We start from the raw sequence: 20,549 nt of genomic DNA, 5'->3' as shown, positions 1-20,549 counted from the left end.
AGAGGACTAAAAAGAAAAAGGGAAACACCACTGGATTTGGCCAGTTCTTTGGAGACACTGACATTGATGCTATATTTATATTGTCTATACTGTAAAAAGAAAGGAGCAATAAAAGAATAATTTTATGACTGTCTTTTTACTTAAGCATCAACAGGCTATGGAGATTTTCTTGGAAAATGAGTCCTTGAATGGATACAGAAAAAGAAGAAAGAGACACAACATTGACTACAAATCAGTCTCAAATACTCAACAGTGTATCCACATGATATTGGAACATTGCCATGACTATTAATTGCATAGCTAGTAACTAACTTGGGAAAAAGTACCTGCTACAGGTAAACATACTGGAGCTGTCCTGATCAGTGTGATAAATTTAAGTATGCAGTTTATGCTGAGAAACTCAAATACTATCTTACTGCTGAGCCTTGCAGTTTGAAGAGGGAGGCTTGAAATGTACAAGCGTTCATGTAGCTAACTGTTGTTCTAGATAGAACAAACAGAAACAGCCAATCTCCAGATGCACAGAAATATCTGGTTCTTTAAAGAAATGTCCAAGGCAATGGATAATACAAAGGGATAATTAAGCCACTTTTGTCTCTTGGAGAAAGCCCAAGCAGCCACAAGAATCTAATATATTAAATCTTTTTTTATTTGTTTGCTCTATTCCTTTCTGTTAAAAAAAATAGTCAAGGAAAGACTGACAACACTCCCAAAATCCTACCACATGAGTCTGGATTATGTGTGCATGAAAGTGACTTGAATATGTCATTTTTCTCACTGCTACCCAGTCAACAGATGTGCAAACGAAACATCTGAGATGACACATGGGGTTCTCATTTCCTGGGGTCTTTCCAGCAAATGATATTCTGGCAAATCTTGTGTCAGACAGTGAAGGGAGTTCAAATGTGAAAGTTGAAGCATTTTTAGACACAAGAAATGTGAAATTCAATTTGCCAAATGTAGTACCAAATGTACTAAGTGCTTTAGGAGGAGGTACAAAATGATTTGTGGAACATGTCATTAGTAACTAAGCAATTAGGGAAAGTTGAAGAGGAAGAGGTAAGATCAAAAAGTTCAGGGATAAGGTGATATTTAAGTTGAATATGGCTGAGAATCTGGGCAAAGACAGAGGAATTGACACAGGAAAGTATATTTTGAGAGATGGGGAGTAATATAAGATTGAGGAAGAGAACATGTATTGATTAAATAGCTGCTTTATGCTAGACACTGGGCTAAGCATTTCACAAATATCTCATTCAATCATCAAAAGTAATTTGGAAAGTAGTTACTATTGTTATCCCCATTTTTACAGTTGAAGAAACCAAGGCAAACAGCAGTTATGTGTCTTGCCTAGCCTCACATAACTAACAAGTATATGAGGCTGGATTTGAACTCAAGGATACTTGACTCTAGGCCAATGTTCTATTCACTTTGCACCACCTGTCTGCCTTAGTTATAGTGTTCGAAAGGTAAAATGAGGGGCAGCTAGGTGGCGCAGTGGATAGAGCACCGGCCTTGAGTCAGGAGAACCTGAGTTCAAATCTAGACCTCAGACACTTAATAATTACCTAGCTGTGTGGCCTTGGGCAAGCCACTTAACCCCATTTGCCTTGCAAAAAAAAAAAAACTAAGGAAAAAAAGAGGTAAAATGGTGCCATTATGGTGTCTTTGAGTGCTAGGCAAAGTAGTTTGAATTTCACTAAGATGACACTGAAGATATGTGAGCAAAGGAGTAATAAGACTAGATCTTCTGAAAGTCTAGTTTGACATCAGTGGGAAATGTTGATTGAGAGATGACAAAGAGTGGAGCATTTATTAAGCTGTTGAAATCATTTGTGAAAAAAGAATAAGAATTTATTCTAGTAGAGGAGGGGCAATGAGACTTGGAAGAACAGGATACATGATATTGTGGAAAGTAGAAGGAATAAGATTGGATATGAGAAATGAGGGGATGAAGGAAGAGAAAAGTTTTTAATATGAAATATTGGGCAAAAGTAGCAAAGTCTCGATGAGAAGAGTTTTATTTGGGAGAGAGGAGGAGGAGAAATAATAAGCTTAGTTTTGAACAGGTTGACTTTGTTTTTTTAGGTTTTTGCAAGGCAGTGGGGTTAAGTGGCTTGCTCAAGGTCACACATTAAGTGTCTAAGGCAAGATTTGAACTCAGGTACTCCTAATTCCAGAGCTGGTGCTCTATCCAACTGTGCCACCTAGCCACCCCAACAGATTGACTTTAAGATTTAAAGAGATGTCAACAAGATGTGGATATTATATCTTCCCCATCTCCCACCCCATCCTCTCTAATCATATCCATCCCTAGCCCTGTTGCCTACAAATATACTCAAGTTTTCCCCTCCCTTAATAAAGCACTCATTAGACTCTTATCATTCCCCAGTCTAAAAAAAAAACAATCTACATCAGAATCACAGATTCTGAAGGAAGGTCCTTATCAACCAACTTGTCCAAGCTATCCACAAAAAGAATACCTACTCTGACATGCGTAACAAGCAGTTAACCTCAGTAGAAGATCAAGGAGAGAAAATTCACTTTCTCTTAATGAATTGCGTTTTTGGACAGTGACCATAAGTTTTTATGATATCAAGCTGAAATTTGCCTCTTTGCAACTTCCACTCACTAATCTTGGTTGCCTTCTGGGTCAAACAGATGATAATCCTTTAAATATAAAGCGAATTCAGAAAAAAAAACTTTTGACAAAAATACGACTTGCATGCCTGTTTATTAAAAAAAAAAATGTGGGGTGGCTAGGTGGCACAGGGGATAGAGCACCAGCCCTGAAGTCAGGAGTACCAGAGTTCAAATCCAGCCTCAGACACTTAATGATTATCTAGTGGGCAAGCCACTTAACCCCATTGCCTTGCAAGAAACCTAAAACACACACACACACACACACACACACACACACACACACACACACACACACAAACAAACACAAGAAGTATAGAAATAAATGGGGCTTTCCATAAAATGATAAGTTGTATCTATCCAAAGCCAAGAGCAAATGTTTTCTGTAATGGGAAGAAGCCAGAAACTTTGAAAGTGAAACAAGTATATTGACTATCGCAATTATTGTTCAGTATTGTACTAAAATACTGTATATCTATAGCAGTAAGACAAAAAGAAGAAATTGAAGAAGTAAGCCTAGGCAATGAGGAAATAAAACTTTTACTTATTGCAGATGATTTGATGGTTTAATTAGAGAACCCTAGAGTGTCAAGTAAAATAAACAAATAAAATTTCAGCAAAATTCCTGGACATAAAATAAACCTATATAAATTATCCATATTTCTTGATGTTGCCAACAAAACCCAGCATGAGGAAAGAAATTCCATTTACAATAACTATGGACAATAAAACATTTGGGGGTAATCTACATCCAGGAACTATATGTTATATATAGTTACAAAAACACTTCACACAAAGATAGATATAAATAATTGGACAAATAGTAATTGTTCCTGGGTAGGTTAAGATAACAAAAATAACAAGGCTGCCTAAATTAATTTACTTATTTAATACCTTTCCTGTCAAATTATGAAAGAATTAACTTTACTAACCTAGAAAATTAAAAAAAAATTCATCTGGAGGAACAAAATATCAAAACTATCAAGTGAATCCATGAAAAAATTAGGAAGGAAGAGGTCCTTGCAGGATCAGATCTCAAAGTAATACTACAAAGTTCTAATCATCAAAATAATTTGGTACTGAGTAAGACATAAAGTATTTGATCAATGGAACAAATTAGTTACACAGCAAACAGAAGCAAGTGAGCACAGTACCTAATGTTCAATAAACTCAAAGATCCCAGCTTAAGTCAGTAACTCACTACTTGACAAAAAATGTTGGGAAAACTAGAAAACAGTCTGGCAGAAACCAGGCAAAGACTAACCATATGCCAAGATAAGGTCAAAATGGGTACATGATTAAGATACAAAGGATAATATAAGCAAATTGGTGGAGCATGGAAGAAATTACCTTTCAGATTTTTATGTGTAGAGAAAGAGTTTATGACCAAACAAGAGGGAGAGGTTCAAAGGAGGTAAAAATAGATAATTTTGATTACAGCAATTTAAAAGTTTTATATAAGCAAAACAGGGCAGCTGAAATTAGAAGTAGGAAAGTTGGGGGTTGAAGGAATAAAGGAACTTTGCAACAAGTTTCTCTAATACAGATATTTTTAAATATATATAGGGAACTGAATCAGATTTATAGAGAATAAGAGCCATTCCTCAATTGATAAATGATCAAAGGATATAAACAGGCAATTTTCAGAGAAAGAGTTCAAAGCTATCAATAGTCAAATGAAAAAGTCCTTTAAATCATTAAGAGTTAGAGAAATACAAATTAAAACAAAATTAAGATACCACTTTATACTCAGATGAGAGAAAAGGAAAATGACATGCTAGAGGGTATATAGGAAAATAGTTATACTGAAACTGTGAATTAGTCTGCTCATTCTGCCCCCCAAAAGCTGCTGAACTGTTCTTGTCCTTTGACCCAGCAATATTATTAGTAGCAGACTCGAAGTATAACAACTTGATTAACATGGATCTCTGTTTATCATGGTTATGCATATCTATATACATCTATATTAGATTGCTTTCTGTCAGGGGAGGGGGGAGGAGAAGAAGAAAAATATAAAACTCAAAAGCTTGCAAAAAATGATTTTTTGAAAACTACCATTGCATATAGTTGGAAAAATAAATAAATAAATATTTCTTTAAAAAGAAAGAAAATATATGGAAATATAGTTAACATAATAATAATAATGTTTGACCTTCATTTTCAAAGAAGACCACTAACATCAGAGAGGTGATACCATGACAAGCATGTGAATTTGAATGAGGGGATGCTACACTAAGTCACTAGCCTCACTTTCTCCTCCAGAGCCATCTGGGTCCAGTGGACAGATATAAATCAGAACATCTGGCGATGGCCCTGGATGTGAAGCAGTCAGATTTAAGTGACTTACCCAAGGTCACACAGCTAGTAAGAGTCTACTACTTTAAGGCCAGATTTGAACTCCTGTCCTCCTGACTCCAAGGCCATTGCTGTATCCCTTGCACTGCCTAGCTGCCCTTATGATTGATATAATTATATGTATATAACCTATATCAGATTAGTCACTGTCAGTGGGAGGGAAGGAGGGAGGGAGAAAAATGTGGAACTCAAAATCTTACCCAAAAATTGAATGTTGAAAACTGTCTTTGCAATGTAGATGGGAAAATAAATATATAAATTTATATTTTTTAAAAAAGAAAGGAAAAACTATGCCTTATTTGGGTAAGAGGGGTATGCAGCTGCAGCATATCTGAGCAAGCCAGCAGGAGATTCTTAACCCATAGGACAGATCAGCATCCAAGGCTCCTTGGTCCTAGCTCAGCAGGTTAGTGGCAAAGCAGGCCAGCTGTGAGACCTCCAGCCCCAGCATATAAAACAACCTGCCAACCCAGGAAATCCCAACACAATGGGTATGATGAGGCTAGGTTTCCCCAGTGCAGTGGGCATGCAGCCTGGTGCATCAACTTTAAAAGTCATAAAATAGGTTAAAAAATTAGTTAAAAAACAGAAAAGAACCCTGAAAGCTACGGGAAAGATCAAAATACAAACCCAGAATAGGTTAGCAATGTCAAAAAACTCCTTTTATGGAAACTCTCAGAGGGGAAGATGAATTGTTGTCAAACCAAAGTCTTCTTCGGAAGAATTCAGAAAAGAATTTTAAAACTCAAGCAAGAAAAGTTGAAGAAAACATGGGAAAAGAAATGAGTTATGGAAGGGAGATTCAACATGTTGGGAAAGGAAGGACAAAAATTGAATGAATAAAACAATTCCTTAAAAAATGCAATTGACCAAATGGTAAAAAAAAAAAGTCCACTGAAGAAAAAGACAACTCCTTAAAAATCAAATGGAAAGGAGGTACAAAAGCTAACTGAAGAAAATAATTCCTTAAAAAATAGAATTGGGCAAATGGAATCAGTCAGAGGAAATCAAAAGAAGGAAAAGTAGAAGAAAATATAAAATGCCTCATTATAAAAAAACAACTGACCTGGAAAATAGGAGAGATAATTTAGGGATTATTGAACTAACTGAAAATTATGATGAAAAACTGAGCATGCACAGCATCTTTCAAGACAATTGTCAAAAAAAACTGCCATATCCAGGGGCAGCTAGGTGGTGCAGTGGATAGAGCACTGGCCCTGGAGTCAGGAGTACCTGAGTTCGAATCCAGCCTCAGACACTTAATAATTACCTAGCTGTGTGGCCTTGGGCAAGCCACTTAACCCCATTGCCTTGCAAAAAAAAAAATCTAAAACCCTGCCATATCTATCCCAGATAGATCCATTCTAGAACCAGAGGGTAAAATAGTCATTGAAAGAATCCACCAATCACCTCCTGAAAGAGTTCCCCATATGAAAACTCCAAGGAATTTTGTAGCCAAATTCCAGAATTATCAGGTAAAGAGAAGAAATGGCAAGCAGTCAGAAAGAAACAATTCAAATATCAGGGACCCAGTCAGAATTACACAAAACTTAGCAGCTTTAAAGCATCAAAGGGCTTGAAATATGATATTCCAGAAGGCAAAGCAACTGGGAATACAATTACAAAAATTGAGTTTAATCTTTCAGGGGAAAAACATAAATATTCATTGAAATAGGAGACTTTCAAACTTTCTTGATGAAAAGACTAGAATTGAATAGAAAATTTGAGGTTCAAATACAAGATTCAAGAGAAGCATGGGGGGGGTGGCTAGGTGGTGCTGTGGATAAAGCACCGACCCTGGAGTCAGGAGTACCTGGGTTCAAATCTGGTCTGAGACACTTAATAATTACCTAGCTGTGTGGCCTTAGGCAAGCCACTCAACCCCATTTGCCCTGCAAAAAAAGAGAGAGAGAAGCATAGGAAGGTAAACAGGAAAGCTAAAAGATAAGCTAAAAAAAGATTAAACTGTTATATTCCTCCAGAGGAAGATGAGAACTCTTTTTCTATTGGGACAGTTAGTATACATAGACAGAGGGTGTGAATATGAATTGACTTTGCTGTGATGATATTTTTTTAAAAGGGGGGTTAAAGTATTGTAAGAAGAGAAAAAGGTAGGAAGATTAGGGTAAATTAAATTACTTGAAGAAATGCAAAAAAAACTCCCTTGAAGGTAGAGGGCAAGCATTGTTTGAGCCTTACTTTCACTGGATTTGGCTTGAGGAGGGAATAACATATATTCTTAGCTATGTAGAAAATTTTAAGTAGGAGGGGAAGAGGAAAAAAAGGGGGATTCTTAGAAGGGAGGACAGATTTGATGGAGGCAGTGGTCAGAAGCAAAACACTGGAAGGGACAGGTGAAAGGAGAGAGAAAAGTCTAAATGGGACAGGGGAGGTAAGGAGGGAGGGAGAGGAGGAAATAGAGGAAATACAGGGGTAGTTATCCTAACTGAATGTAAATGGGATGAACTCTCCCATGAAAACCAGAATCCTACAAGATGTTGTCTACAAGAAACACATTTTAAACAGACAGATACACATAGAATAAAGGGAAAAGTCTGGATCAGAATATATTATGCTTCAGCTGAAATTAAAAAAAAAAACTCAGCAGGGTTAGCAATCCTGATCTCAGGAAAAACAAAAGCCAAAATAGACCTAACTGAAAGAAATAAAGAAGGAAACGACATCTTGCTAGAGTACCATAGACAATGAAGTAATATTAGTATTAATCACATGAACCAAGTAGTATAGCAACCACATTCTTAGAGGAGAAGTTAATTAGTCATAGGAAGAAATAAATAGCAAACTATACTAGTAAGGGACTTCCACCTCCACCTTTCAGAACCAGATAAATCCAACTACAAAACAAACAAGAAGGAGGTAAATAGCATTTAGAAAAGTTAGATATGGTTGACCTCTGGAGAAAATTGAAAGAAATATACCTCTTTCTCAATTATTTATGGTACCTATAAAAAAATTGACTCATGTATTAGGGCATAAAAACCTCACAAGCAAATACAAAAAGGTAGAAATATTAAGTGCATTTTTTTTCAGATCTTGATACAATAAAAAATTGCATGTAACAAGGGTTCAGGGAAAGATAGATTAAAAATTAATAGGAAACTAAATAATTTCATCCAAGAGAATGACCATAATGAGTCAACATCCCAGAGCAACTGGTAGTGCTTAAATTTTTTCAGCTGTAACCAACATCTTGCTCCTAGACAATCAAGAAAAATTCAAAACAAAAAAGTCAACTTCCCAAAGGAAGTTCTAGTTGAAAGTAAAATGAATCAAAAGAAAATTAATCTCTTAAGGCTGCCCCTGATATAAATCTACCCATTTGAACCCAAGTCAAAGTTCAATGCATGTTTATTTTTTATTGCTATTTTTTCATCTTGACAGCAAAAAGATAAATAGTTCAAAAGTGTTTGAAGTGAAAAATTCATATATACATTTTAAGAAAAATGCATATATAATGCATATGTATACATATATATGTATTACATAGATGTATATATATATTAAATAATTTATATCCTTAGATTTAGTTAATTTCATATATGGAAAAAAATTCTGATCAACAGTGATTCAGTACAATTTCAAAGGATCTACCTCCAAATAGAGAACTAATAGATTCAGAATGCAAATTGAAACATTTTTTTTCTCTCTGTTGTATTTATTGCCTTCTCAATGAGTGGGGAAAGGGGGTGGGGGAAGAAGAGAATCTGAAATTGAAAAAAAAACGAACTTTTTTGAAAATGCAAAGCAAATGAACTGTTTGTGCATGACAGTCCTTCAAATACTTGAATATAGTAGTTTTTCTTTATACCCTTCTTGCATCTTCTTTTCTCTAGGCTGAAGACCTGTAGACCATTTCTTTCCACCAGTCTTCATATGCCAGTAACTTAAGACCATTGACTTCTTGGTTTCCCTCTTTTGGACACTTGCCAACTTCTCAGTGTCCTCCTTAAACAGACATCCCAAACTGAACCCAATACTTCTGCTGAGTTCTGTTCAGATCAAACCACAGTGAAACTGTAACCTTACCCTTCCTGGAAACTGGGACCCTCTTCTAGGATATCAGGGCAATTTTCCTGTAGTAACTCTTTGAAAATGATATCAAGGCTCTTTTCCTGATCATGACTTTCAGGTATTCCAATAATTTTTAAATTATCTTTCCTAAATCTGTTTTCCATATCAGTTGTTTTTTCAATGAGATCTTTCACATTTTCTTCTAATTTTTCATTTTTTTGGTTTTGAAGTAATGAGTCCTGATTTCTCGTAAATTCATCAATCTCCCTGAGTTCTATTCTTTGTCTGAAGGATTTGTTCTCCTCAGAGAGTTTTCTTATCTCTTTTTCCATCTGGCCAATTTTGCTTTTTAAAGCATTCTTCTCCTCAATAACTTTTTGAACTGTTTTATCCATTTGACCTAAGCTGGTTTTTAAAAGCATGCTATTTTCTTCAGCATTTTTTTGGATTTTCTTGACTAAGCTGCTGACTTCATTTTCCTGTTTTTCCTGCATCTCTCTCCTTTCTTTTCCCAGTTTTTCTTCTAACTCCCTTATTTGATTTTCAAAGTCTTTTTTGAGCTCTGTCATAGCCTGAGCCCAATTTCTATTTTTCTTGGAGTCTTTAGATGCAGGAGCTTGTGCTTCCTCATCTTCAGACTGAGTATATTGATCCTTCTTGGGTTCATAGATAATGTATTTCTCAATGGTGTTTCTCTTGTTTCTCTGCTTGCTCATTTTCCCAGCCTAAGCCTGTTTTGGGGGTGCTTCCTGAGCTTTTGGGACACTCACGCTCCCACCAGAGTCTCAGTGTGTGAAGCTCTGTCCTCCCTCCTGGTCTGTGAATGACCACAAGCTCTCCCCGCTCCGCCATGGGGCTGAGGTGGGGGAGGGGGCCTGCTGTTCTATTGGGGGGGCCTAGACTGGGATCAGGATCTGAATGTGGTCAGAGCCCCAGAGTCCTGTTCCAGGGGCAGAGGACAGAGCTCTTCAGTCTCTCTCTTCACTCCCCTCCCTCAGCTCAATGGGCTCATGCCCTGGGGGCTCCTGCTTACCAGCTCCGCCTGCTTCTGTTTCCTGGATCTGGAATGCAGTGGCCTGAGGGCTGGGTGCTCGCTCTGGCAGAGTTTCCCCCACCCTGTTCCCCCAATTTGTGCCTGGTGTTCCCTGAGGTGTAGGTCAGGAAACTGCCCCCACTGCTGTGAGCTGCGGCTCCCAGCACCCTAGGGCTGCCTCCAGGAGGCTGAAGTTCTTTCACTCTGGCGGGCTACCCCTCCGGAGGGCTCCGACCCCGGGGAGCAGAGACTTTCTGCTCTTTTCCAGGTTACCTTGAGTAGGAGAACTGCCTCACTGGGTACCTCTGTGGATTCTGTCTCTCAAAAATTTATTTAGAGTCCTTAGTTTCAAAGATCTATGAGAGAGCGCCTAAGACTCCATCCGTTCTTGTAGCCATCTTGGCTCAGCCCCTCAAGTGGGACCCTCTTAATGCAACCCAAGACTGCATTAGCTTTTCTGACTGCCAGTTACCCATTACTCTCACTTCCTTTCCTCTTATTCACATTTCAACTCCCATGTAGTCTGGATTCCAGATTCTCTCCCAGATACAATTGCTGTCTTCAAAGTTTCCTATGATCTCTTAATTGTCAGGTTTAATGACCATTTCTCAATCCTCATCTTTCTTGACCTCTCTGAAACATGTGGCACTGTTGGCCGTCTCCTCCTGTTCTGGGTTCCCAGGACACTGCTTTCTCCTGGTTTTCCTTTTAATCAGTCTAAACATTCTTTGTTTGCATCTATATTCTGACCTTAACTTTGAGCATATTCCTGGGCCCTCCTCTCTTCTCCTTATATACTATTTAGTTCAGTGATCTCACAACAACTGTTCTCTTTCCAGCCCTGAGGCTGACCCTTCCTGAAGTCAACTCTTGCTTTGCCATTTACCTACTTGAGTTTTCAAATTGGATGTTCTATGAACATGTTCAACATATTCAAAATAGAAGTCTCTATCTTTTCTCCAAAATCCTTCATTCTGATTAACTTTCTTATTTCTGCCAGAAGCACCACCATCCTTCGAATGTCATAGATTCATAATGTTGTTGTTACCTCAGCTTCCTGTCCTTCACTCCACATATATCTAATCAGTTGCCCAGATCCTGTCAGAATCTCACAGAATACCTCACAGAATCTCTTTCATACCCTCTCCCTCTCCAAAGACCTCTTCCTTCACCACCTCCCTCCTCAACTACTGCAGAAGCCTTTCCCTCCCCAAGCTGTCTTCATAGCTACCAAAGTGATCTTCCTTAAGTGCAGGTCTGGTGCTCACTCCCCATGTTGATTAAATTCACTGTCAACCTGGCATATAGGATCAAATTTAAACTCCTCTGTTTGACATTTAAGAACCTTCCCAACAAGTTTTCAGTCAGCTGGGTCTTTTTGCTGCTTATCATATAGGAACCCCATCTTCAACCCCTTCTCACTGTTATCACTCAGAACCTTTTCTGGGTTCTAGCAGTTCCCCCTCCCCCATTCCATCTGCCAGAGCCCTTCCTCTGAAAACTGTTTAATCTTATTTTGATAAATGTTTGTGTACTCATATCCCCATGTGGCAACAGGATCAACAAATTTCACATTTTGGGGATTTGGTTGATACATGCTTGTGTTTATTTCTCCCCAGAAAGAAAATAAGCTCCCTGAAGGCAGGAATGTAGAGATGATGATTGAAGCATTGAGATTAAATAAGATTTCTGAGGAAAAGAAAGAACACCAGAAAATGTGACAAAGGGTAGAATTTTAAGAAAACATAGTAAGGATTTGAGAAGATGAGGAACCAATAAATGAAGTAGAAAAGTGAACAATCAGAAGAAGGAAAGCATTAGGAGAATGGGCTAGGAAGGAGAGAATGCCCTAAAGAAACTAGTATTATTAGTACCAAGTACTACAGAAAAGTCAAAGAAAATGAGGAATATTGTTATGTGGATTTGAGAATTTAAGAATTAGGAAGATAGTGATGAATTTTTAAATTTTTTTTAAATTTTTATTTAAGGCAATGGGGTTAAGTGATTTGCTCAGGGTCACACAGCTAGACAATTATTAAGTGTCTGAGGCTGGATTTGAACTCATAGTCCTCCTGACTCCAGGTCCAGTGCTCTGTCCACTGTGCCACCTAGCTGCCCCTAGTGATGACTTTTGGGGAAGAAATTATATTACTGTTTTAAAATCTGAACACTAGATTAGATTTCAAGGAGTTGAAGTGGAAGCATTCAGAGTAGGCAATTTCTCCCCCAAGAAGTTGAAAGAGACCTGAGATTTATTCCAGCTCATATAAAGAAAACCTTTCTAGGGGCAGCTAGGTGGCGCAGTGGATAAAGCACCGGCCCTGGAGTCTAATTACCTATTGGGCAAACCACTGAACTCCATTTGCCTTGCAAAAACCTAAAAAAAAAACAACTTTCTAATAATTTTTGTTAACATTGAAACAAGTTGCTTCAAAATATAGCAAATTCCCAGCTAGACTGAATGTCTGCTACTCTTGAATGTTTCAAGAGAATTCTTGATGTTGCTGGGAATTTGGACTGGATGCCTTCCAAGATCTCTTCCAACTCCCAAGATTCTTTCAAATTTGAAAGACTTTACAATCACATAAACATTGACCCTTTGAGGCCTTAGAATATTCAGTTTAGTTAACCTGGATAACACTGTGAACTGGAAGGTTTCCCAGGAGCCTGCAGAGGGCAGCAGCAGTCTAGCAAAGAATGCCTTTTGGGATGGGGAGATCTGTAGTCCACAAAAGCCAACCTGTCCAGGAGAGTCCAGCACCAGAAGGGATGCATGGAGATTGAAAATTTACTTTAATAGTGTTGATGAAAGAATAGCCAGGACACAAGTCAAAGAGTCAAGGAACTAATAGGCAACATCCAGAGTCAACAGGGAAGGGTTGGGATAGAGTAAGAAGGATGACCAAAGAATAGCTCATGTACTGAGACAGAGTAAAAACTAGTCAAAGCAAAATATGTGGCAACAAGATAAATAAATTTCACATTTTGGGGATTTGGAAGAAGCACAAATTTGTTCCTACTAGTAGCCCATTCAGATCCAGAATCTGAAACCATTCTCATGTCTAGGGAGGGCAAAAACATTTGTTAACTTTGTTTTGTCCTTTCGCATCTAAAGCAAATGTTAATTTAAGATGCAGGGCTTAAAAAAAATTGCTTCTAGCTTGGAAATATTTCCTAATGAGAAATACTATACTTACCAACATTCCTTCTCCCCAGTGAATTGTTACAGTGTTCTTACATAAAATGTTAATTTGTAGAAATTTTTTTTTTTCATATTTGGAAAAATACATGGTGTGCATTTTTAAATGTTCTAAAATCCATTAGAGTATTCATTTTTCAGCAACTAAGATGAGCTCCCTATCATTTTCATCATTATCATCAGTTAATATTTAGTGAAATAGAGTAGGTACAAAAGTTAATTTAAGGTACAGGGCTGAAAAAAATTGCTTCCAACTTGGAAATTATTCCTAGGGAGAAATACTCTTAGCACCTTCTCAACCCTCTCCTCACCCTATAAATGAATTGTTACAGTGTGCTTAAATAAAACGTTGATTTGTAGAATTTTTTTTTATATTTGAAAAAATACTTGGTCTGCATTTTTTAAATGTGCAGAGATAAAACATTTCTAAAATCCATAAAGTATTCATATTTCAGCACCTAAGATGAGCTGCCTGCCATCATCATCATCCTCATTTAATATTTATTGAATAGAGTGGGTGCCTGGTGTCATACCAGCAATAGCAAAAGAAAAATGGGAAGTTTGAAGGGTAACATAATTTAGAAGCCATGTCTTTGTGTCTGACTTATAGCTAGATATCAGTGTATCAGTGAGAAGTAGGCATCTATTTTATAAAGATACGTCACCGTGTAAATGTAAGTTGAAAGCTGGAATGAGAAATCCTATTTGTTTTGGTTGACATGGAAGGCAGTCAGTGAAAATTACTTAGGAGAAACCAGGAAACAAGGTAGAATCATTGATCAGCATTTATTAAATTTTCTTGAATCTTGCTACAGTTTGCAGAGAACTCTATGTTAACTTGGGAAAATTGGCAATGGCTTTGGTTTTTCAAAACTTGAAAGTCTGATATGCAATTAGAGTTTGAGGAATCCCTTTAATAAAAGGCAGAGTAACCAGAGGAGGAATTAGTCTGATCACCAAGAAAGGGCTAACACATCAATATATATCACTCCCAAGAATTGGGAGGAAAATAACACACCAGATTACCCAAAACAGGGTGAGAATTATGGCTCCAAGAAGAAAGACAAAATGATAATAAACAGCAGCCACAAAAAAGAACGCACGGGGGTTGTGAATAAAGCTGGGTTGGATTCATACACACGACTACATTCTAAATTAGCCAGCTCCTCTCAGGGAAAAGATCCAGAGCTATTGAAGATGGTTCAGTGAAGGTGCCCGCTTTGTGTGCAGTGGCAATCAAACAGGCTAATGGGATACACGATTGCAGAAAAGGAGAAGAGAAAATAATGCAGCTACTATGATAATGGCTTTGCATAAATCAATAGTGCATCTGCACCCTGTGTGCCTCATTCAGCTTTGGTCACTTCCTTTCCAAAAGGGAGTTGCATACATGGGAAGGTTCAGGAAAGAAGAAATTAGATCACATGGGTTCTCAAGGAAGTAAAAAGCCCTAATTTAGGCCACTTACCAAGGAGGGGACAGAGGGAGAAGCACAGAAAGAAAAGAAAGAAAGGGGGCAAAGTAACGAGTTTAGGGAAGGAAGGAAGGAAATGTAAGGTGTACCAGGTTCCCCTCTTTCAGCCAGACTCAGAAGTCAACCAAGGAGGCAGTTCAGGAATGGAGTAGCCACTACCTACTCATTTCAAAATATCTCCCACTTAGGAATTATTTAAGTAAACTACATAAGTGACTTTCTTCAGTTTCCTTGGAAAAAAGGGAATGGTGACTGCTTAGACAGTCATGACTGTTCCCCTCACCCATTCTAGAAAGCAACTCCCCATAGAGCCCTGCCTCTAAGCAATCTAAACCAGTATGTGCCAAGTGAGCCCCCCAAAACGATAGGGGGCTCTAATCATACACTTGAGTTAAGTACAAGTCTGATCTACCAGACTTCTTAACACAAATAAATCAGAGGACTGCAAATAAGACAAAAAAAAAGTAAGAGAGGAAGGAAAAATTTGTAATGAAAACATTAAGCTGTATTCACAAGAAAAGTACAGAATGATATATAGTAAATACAAGGTTGTGTATATTGTTCTGCAGAGAGATGGAGGGAAACTCAAGGCAGCATTGCTCTGGTATCACCACTTCTAGCCATCCATACCTCAATATATCTTGTTACAAATCCTTTCTGTATCAGACCCAGTTCTTTACTTAAATGTCAGTGAAAGGATACAAGAACGCACAGGGGTTGTCCTGGTACAAGAAGCTATACTATCAAAAAAAAAAATCTGTTAATTGCAGCAAGGATGCTGGCCCATGCTTTAGCATTGATGTGGAGCCTGCAGATGATGAAATAAGCAGAGATCAAATACATACATCATCCTCTTTCTTCAGGGGTCTTCAATTCTGAGAGTGTGCCAACATTACTCCAGTCTCCAGTGCTAGGAACTTTGAAGGCTTCTTTGGTTCCAGTTTCAACTGAAATGCCAACTTTATAAAGAGCCTTTCCCCAACTCTTCATTCTACACCTTCCCTCTGTTAATTATTATTTAATATTTTTCCTGTATTATATATATATATATATGTTTACATGTTGCCTCTCCCATCAGAGTATAAGCCCCTTGAGAACTGGACTGTCCTTTGCCTCTTTATCCCCCCCAGCCCTTAGCACAGTGTACGTGGTCTGACAGAGGAAGTGACTTGAAGTGTTCCCTCAGCCCCACACTGGGCCTAGTCTTGATTTTGGATGAGATGTGAGAAACAGAAGGCAAGCCTTCTAGGTCTTTGGTCCTTACAGATGACTCTGGCATGGGTTCTTTAAGGAGAGCACCAGCTCTCTAAAATAATATGGAGCCCCCACTCTTTGTATTCCCGTGATATCTGTTCTTCTCACTCCTGCAAGAGTGATCTCTTTGCTACCCTTGACTTTTTTGGTGACTGATCAGTTATAGTATATAGAGTAGAGTCTTGCCCCCCCCCTTACTCCTTCCTCCAGTTAATCATCTCCTATTGCATACAGCAGTTGCTTAATGAATGTTAGCTGAATCTATTAAAAACAACGATAACAGAGCAGTAAAAATGTTCTCTGAAAAAATTTTCAGAAAGGACGGTATATAAGATCATTATCTTTAAGGAAAGAAATTAACTTTTTCAGTTATGGGAACACAAATGGAATCTAGAGAAACTTAAAAAGAGCCCAGGTTAAAAGACCCCTTGAATACAAGGGGTATCTGTATCTTTTTTTTATAAGATTTTGAAATTCTGAGTTCTAAAAGAATAATATATAAGTTGGAACAAGGATGTGGGTGAGATCTTGATGTAGGAAGAAAAGAAAGGAACTTTATTTTAAATAGATTACATAATTTAATAATGTATTTGTCTGCTCCCCACCCCTAAACTTGATTCTCATACAAAAGGGTATATGGGGGTGGGATTGTAGAAAGGGACTTTTATTTCCTCAGAAACATTCTGAGAAAATCAAAGGGAGAAGCCTACAAATAGAGCTTAATACTAAGAGAAGACTTACATGTGGCACCCCCTTGTTCTTCCAGATATCTAGGCTCAAAACTGGGGAATTATGTTTGACTCATCTTTCTTCATTCCCTGTCTCTCATTAGTCAACAAGCTCCATTCATTTTTCCTTTGAAATGTCTGCTATCCATTCCCCCCCCTCCCCCCCACTTCATTCTCCTCTGCCTAGCTCTCTAGGCCAGGACCATAATTACACCTAAGTTACTACAATAGCCTTTTAGCCCCATCTAAACCTATTCTATGCACAACCACCATATTGATCGTCCTAGAATATCACTCTCATCATGTAAATTGATTCTTTACCCAAAACCCAAAAATATAAAAACAGGGTGGGAAAAACCCTCTTCCCTATTTCCACTGATATCAAGTTTAAATTCTTCTACTTAGCCTTCATGGCTCTCACTGCAGCCTCAGGCCAATGCTCTACTGCCCCTCATAAATGCACTTTGTTCACCCAGCTTCTATGCTAGCATTCATCTTCGTCTTCCCCCTTTCTCCCAAGTCTTCATGGTTTTATAGTGCTTTGGGTATAGTTCCAGTTTGTTCTACAGTGTACCACTTTACCAACAGCATTACCCTCTTTCCTCTCGGCCAAATCCTCTGCAGTTCTTCAAGGACTAGGACAAGGCTTCCCCTCCTTCACATAACAAGCTTTGCCCAGCCACTCCAGCCTTATTGGTGTCCCTGACCTCTAAGTTCCTACAGTATGACTATACTATATGTAATGTAATATCTGGTGATTTTATGTATTTTTATTAATGTTTCTTGTAAGTTGGCTTTATCTCTCAAGCAAGGTCCTTGAAGTCATTAGGGTATCCCACATGGTCTGTCATAGGCTTGGGCCACACTGTAGGAGTAAGTAAATCTAGAGAGGCACAGAATCCCAGTCCTTAGAGATCATCAAGTCCAGCCCCTTCCTTCTACAGATGAGGAAACAGACCTGAGAGAGACATTTCTTACCCCAGATGCCTGAGGTAGCAGCCAGAGTAATAACCCAGATTGAGACCCCCCTAGTACAACATCCTTCCCAAAGACAACTTTACCAAGGTCCTGCAGTCTCTGCTGTGAACATGACTGTCAATTAGTGAGGGTCACATGCATGTCAAAGAAAAAGCAGTCATTGGTACTTTATTATCATTTTAGCCTCATCACCCACTGTCCCTTCAGTTCTCTCTGAACTCAAAATCTTGAGTAAGAGACACCCTAATTGAGGGGATCCCTTCAGGTTGTGTACAACACAGGAATACACAGATACACATAGGAAAGCTCAAACCCCTGCAATGGCACTATTGGCCACAAAGAAGTTTTACCCAGATGTACTAACCTTTCTTCCAGATACAAATAGTTGTGTAACAGAAGTCTGATGGAGCCACCTCAAACTCTAACCTATTCTGGATCTCCATGTTTTTACTTATTGCTTAGAGAATAGGAGATCAGCTCTTACCCTTCTCAGGACTGTTGGCAGCAGCTGCTACTTATGGGATCCCTCAGCTTAATTGTCCTTCAACCCTGACGTGGCGATAACACATGGGATCTGCCAGATGCACATATAGGCCAGCAAGCTCTACCCACATGTTGGTCCTAGTAACTCTTTCTGCTTTTAATCCTTGGGAAAAAAATGATTCCACATCTCCCATATTAGTCCTAGTTCCCTCACAACAAAAGGATTTATTTTAGATGATGTGGACCACTTAATATTCCTTTCGGTGCTCTTGAACCCCATTCACAAGACAGACATGCTGTATTTTCAAATGTGGTAACGTTTAAGGTTATTGATTGTCACTAGCTTTTTTTCTGTGGCTTAATTCCTTTGCTTTAGGCATTAGAGGTGGATAATGGGATGTGGGTCATATAGCCATTTAGAGATAAATGTGTTCTCTGTTTGATGTTTTTGGTTGGGTAGTATTCTCATTTTAATGTCCCAACTTCAAACTATAAAAGCCTAAAATCCCAGAAAAAAAAGAATCATGGATTTTAGAGTAAAAGGAAAGGAAGGATAAGGCAAAGGAGCCCAGAAATGCTGAGATCTTATTGAAAATAACTAATTGTGTGCAGAGTGAACAACTGACTTGAAGCATTTTGGATCTAAAGGGTGTTGGAGACTCCTCACAAACCTTATTTCCCCTGTTGGCTTTCTTAGGAAGCTGCTGGGTCTACAAGCCAGGAAATCATACCCCATCCAGTGGGCTTCTGACTAGATTCTCCCATCTCTTCCTTCCCATCCAGGTATTCCACTGTGTACACTTTGAATGTCCAGAGCAGAGCAGCAACCACAAGGAGGAGAGCAAGGAGGAAACCACAGGACCACCACCAGCAGCGGGGGCAGCCCCAGCGGGGGCATCCACAGCAGGGGCAGCCACGGCAGGGGCCACAGCAGCGGGGTCAACTACGGGAGCAACAGCAGCAGCAGCAGCAGGAGAAGAAGAGAGCCCTGGGGGGCAGCAGCTGGTCCCTTACTCATTTCGACCCTCCAGCAACAGTTCAAACCAGTCCCTCCCAGGACCCACTTCTCGATCACCTGTTCAACCCCAATAAAAGATGAAGAGAAAGGGATGGATGCAGTGACTTGGTTTGGGCCCAAATGACAATAGGAAGTCCTTGTCCTTCTTGGACAGGAATTGTTACATGACTTTTTCCCTATTGCTGCTGTTTCCAAAGGGGAGTAGGTCTGCCTGAAAAATAAGGAAATAGAACAGGTTTTCTCCCAAGGACAGAAAGGGGGCTGCTTCACTTGCTTCAATTTGTTCAAATCAGACTGGTCTCCAGGGGGAGAAAATGGGTCTTCAATCTTCATCAAGTCCACCATTAACACCCTACCTCTCTAATCTAACCCAGGCAAAGGGAACGGAAGGAAATAATAGACAGACCCGTGTTGGAATACAAAAATGGCATCTGAACACTAGACTGGGAAGAGAATACATTAAGCATTTATTACCTGGAGGCACCCTTTAGGAAATAGGTTTTTGGTGGGAGTGTTTATTTTTATGGAACACATTGCCTTGGCAACTAAATGATTTTTATTTCTTTTAGTTATTCTCAATTTGCTGAATCATAGGTGTTCCAGATCTCTTTGAAAAGCTCAGATGGTAATTTTTTTCCAAGTCCCTTTTGAGGCAGTAATTCCCCTCCCTTATTTCTAAACGGTTATGCATGGGGTAGAATAGGAAAATATCAAGCATGTCTTTGAGATGAGACCCAGATGTAGCTGATTGCAGCACCTGTTCTGACAAGGAGCCTGCTTCAAGGAGATCTAACAAAATACACAACAAGGAAGCCAATCTTTGGACACCATAGCTAATAATCACTTGAATTGCAGAGTTATTAACCTGTCATTTCTGAAATATATCTGGAGCAGCCATGTTTTGGGTTTTGTTTTGTGGTTTTTTTTCAACTTTGGGATTCTGACACATAGTCCCAGCACCTGCTAATTTCATAGAACGTATACATGTGTGCATATCTGTATCTCCAGGTGTAGATAGATGGATGTGTATCTTTAGTCTGTTCTGGTCTGGTTGAAGTTTCTGCAGGAATATGTACAGGTTCAAGGCTTCTTGTTTTTGTTTGTACTCCTGTTAATGACAAGCATCAGGAATACAGAACTGGGAATTTGCAATTAAGGTCTCTTTTTTTTAAGATGTTTTTGTGGACTATAATACTCAATTGGGAATTTTAAAAGGCTATTAGAAGGAGTTTTCTTCCTAATTTCCATAAAAATTTTCTTAATTGACTATTGTAGCCTGATCTGCTTTGGTCTTGTCTCTTATTTCAACAATTCCCCCTTCAGTGTTAACTGTCCTTTGAAACTTGATCAGATTA

General features: G+C 38.7%; 1 protein-coding gene across 3 annotated transcripts in view; it reads left to right on the top strand.

Annotated features, from left to right (window-relative positions):
- BTBD9 (BTB domain containing 9) overlaps positions 1-19,286 on the top strand; it is a 502,020-nt gene extending 482,734 nt beyond the window's left edge. For all 3 annotated transcript variants that reach the window (XM_074236844.1, XM_074236845.1, XM_074236843.1), the window contains one exon: positions 18,960-19,286. In XM_074236844.1, coding sequence (XP_074092945.1) covers positions 18,960-19,268 — 309 coding nt within the window. In that variant the 3' untranslated portion in view covers positions 19,269-19,286. The remainder of the gene's footprint in view (positions 1-18,959) is intronic.
- The last annotated feature ends 1,263 nt before the right edge of the window (positions 19,287-20,549 follow it).

Source organism: Macrotis lagotis, chromosome 5 (genome assembly GCF_037893015.1).
Source record: "Macrotis lagotis isolate mMagLag1 chromosome 5, bilby.v1.9.chrom.fasta, whole genome shotgun sequence".
In the NCBI taxonomy this organism is placed as follows: domain Eukaryota; kingdom Metazoa; phylum Chordata; class Mammalia; order Peramelemorphia; family Peramelidae; genus Macrotis; species Macrotis lagotis.
The sequence above is the reverse complement of the archived record's forward strand: the minus strand, read 5'-3'. Positions and strand labels throughout refer to the sequence as shown.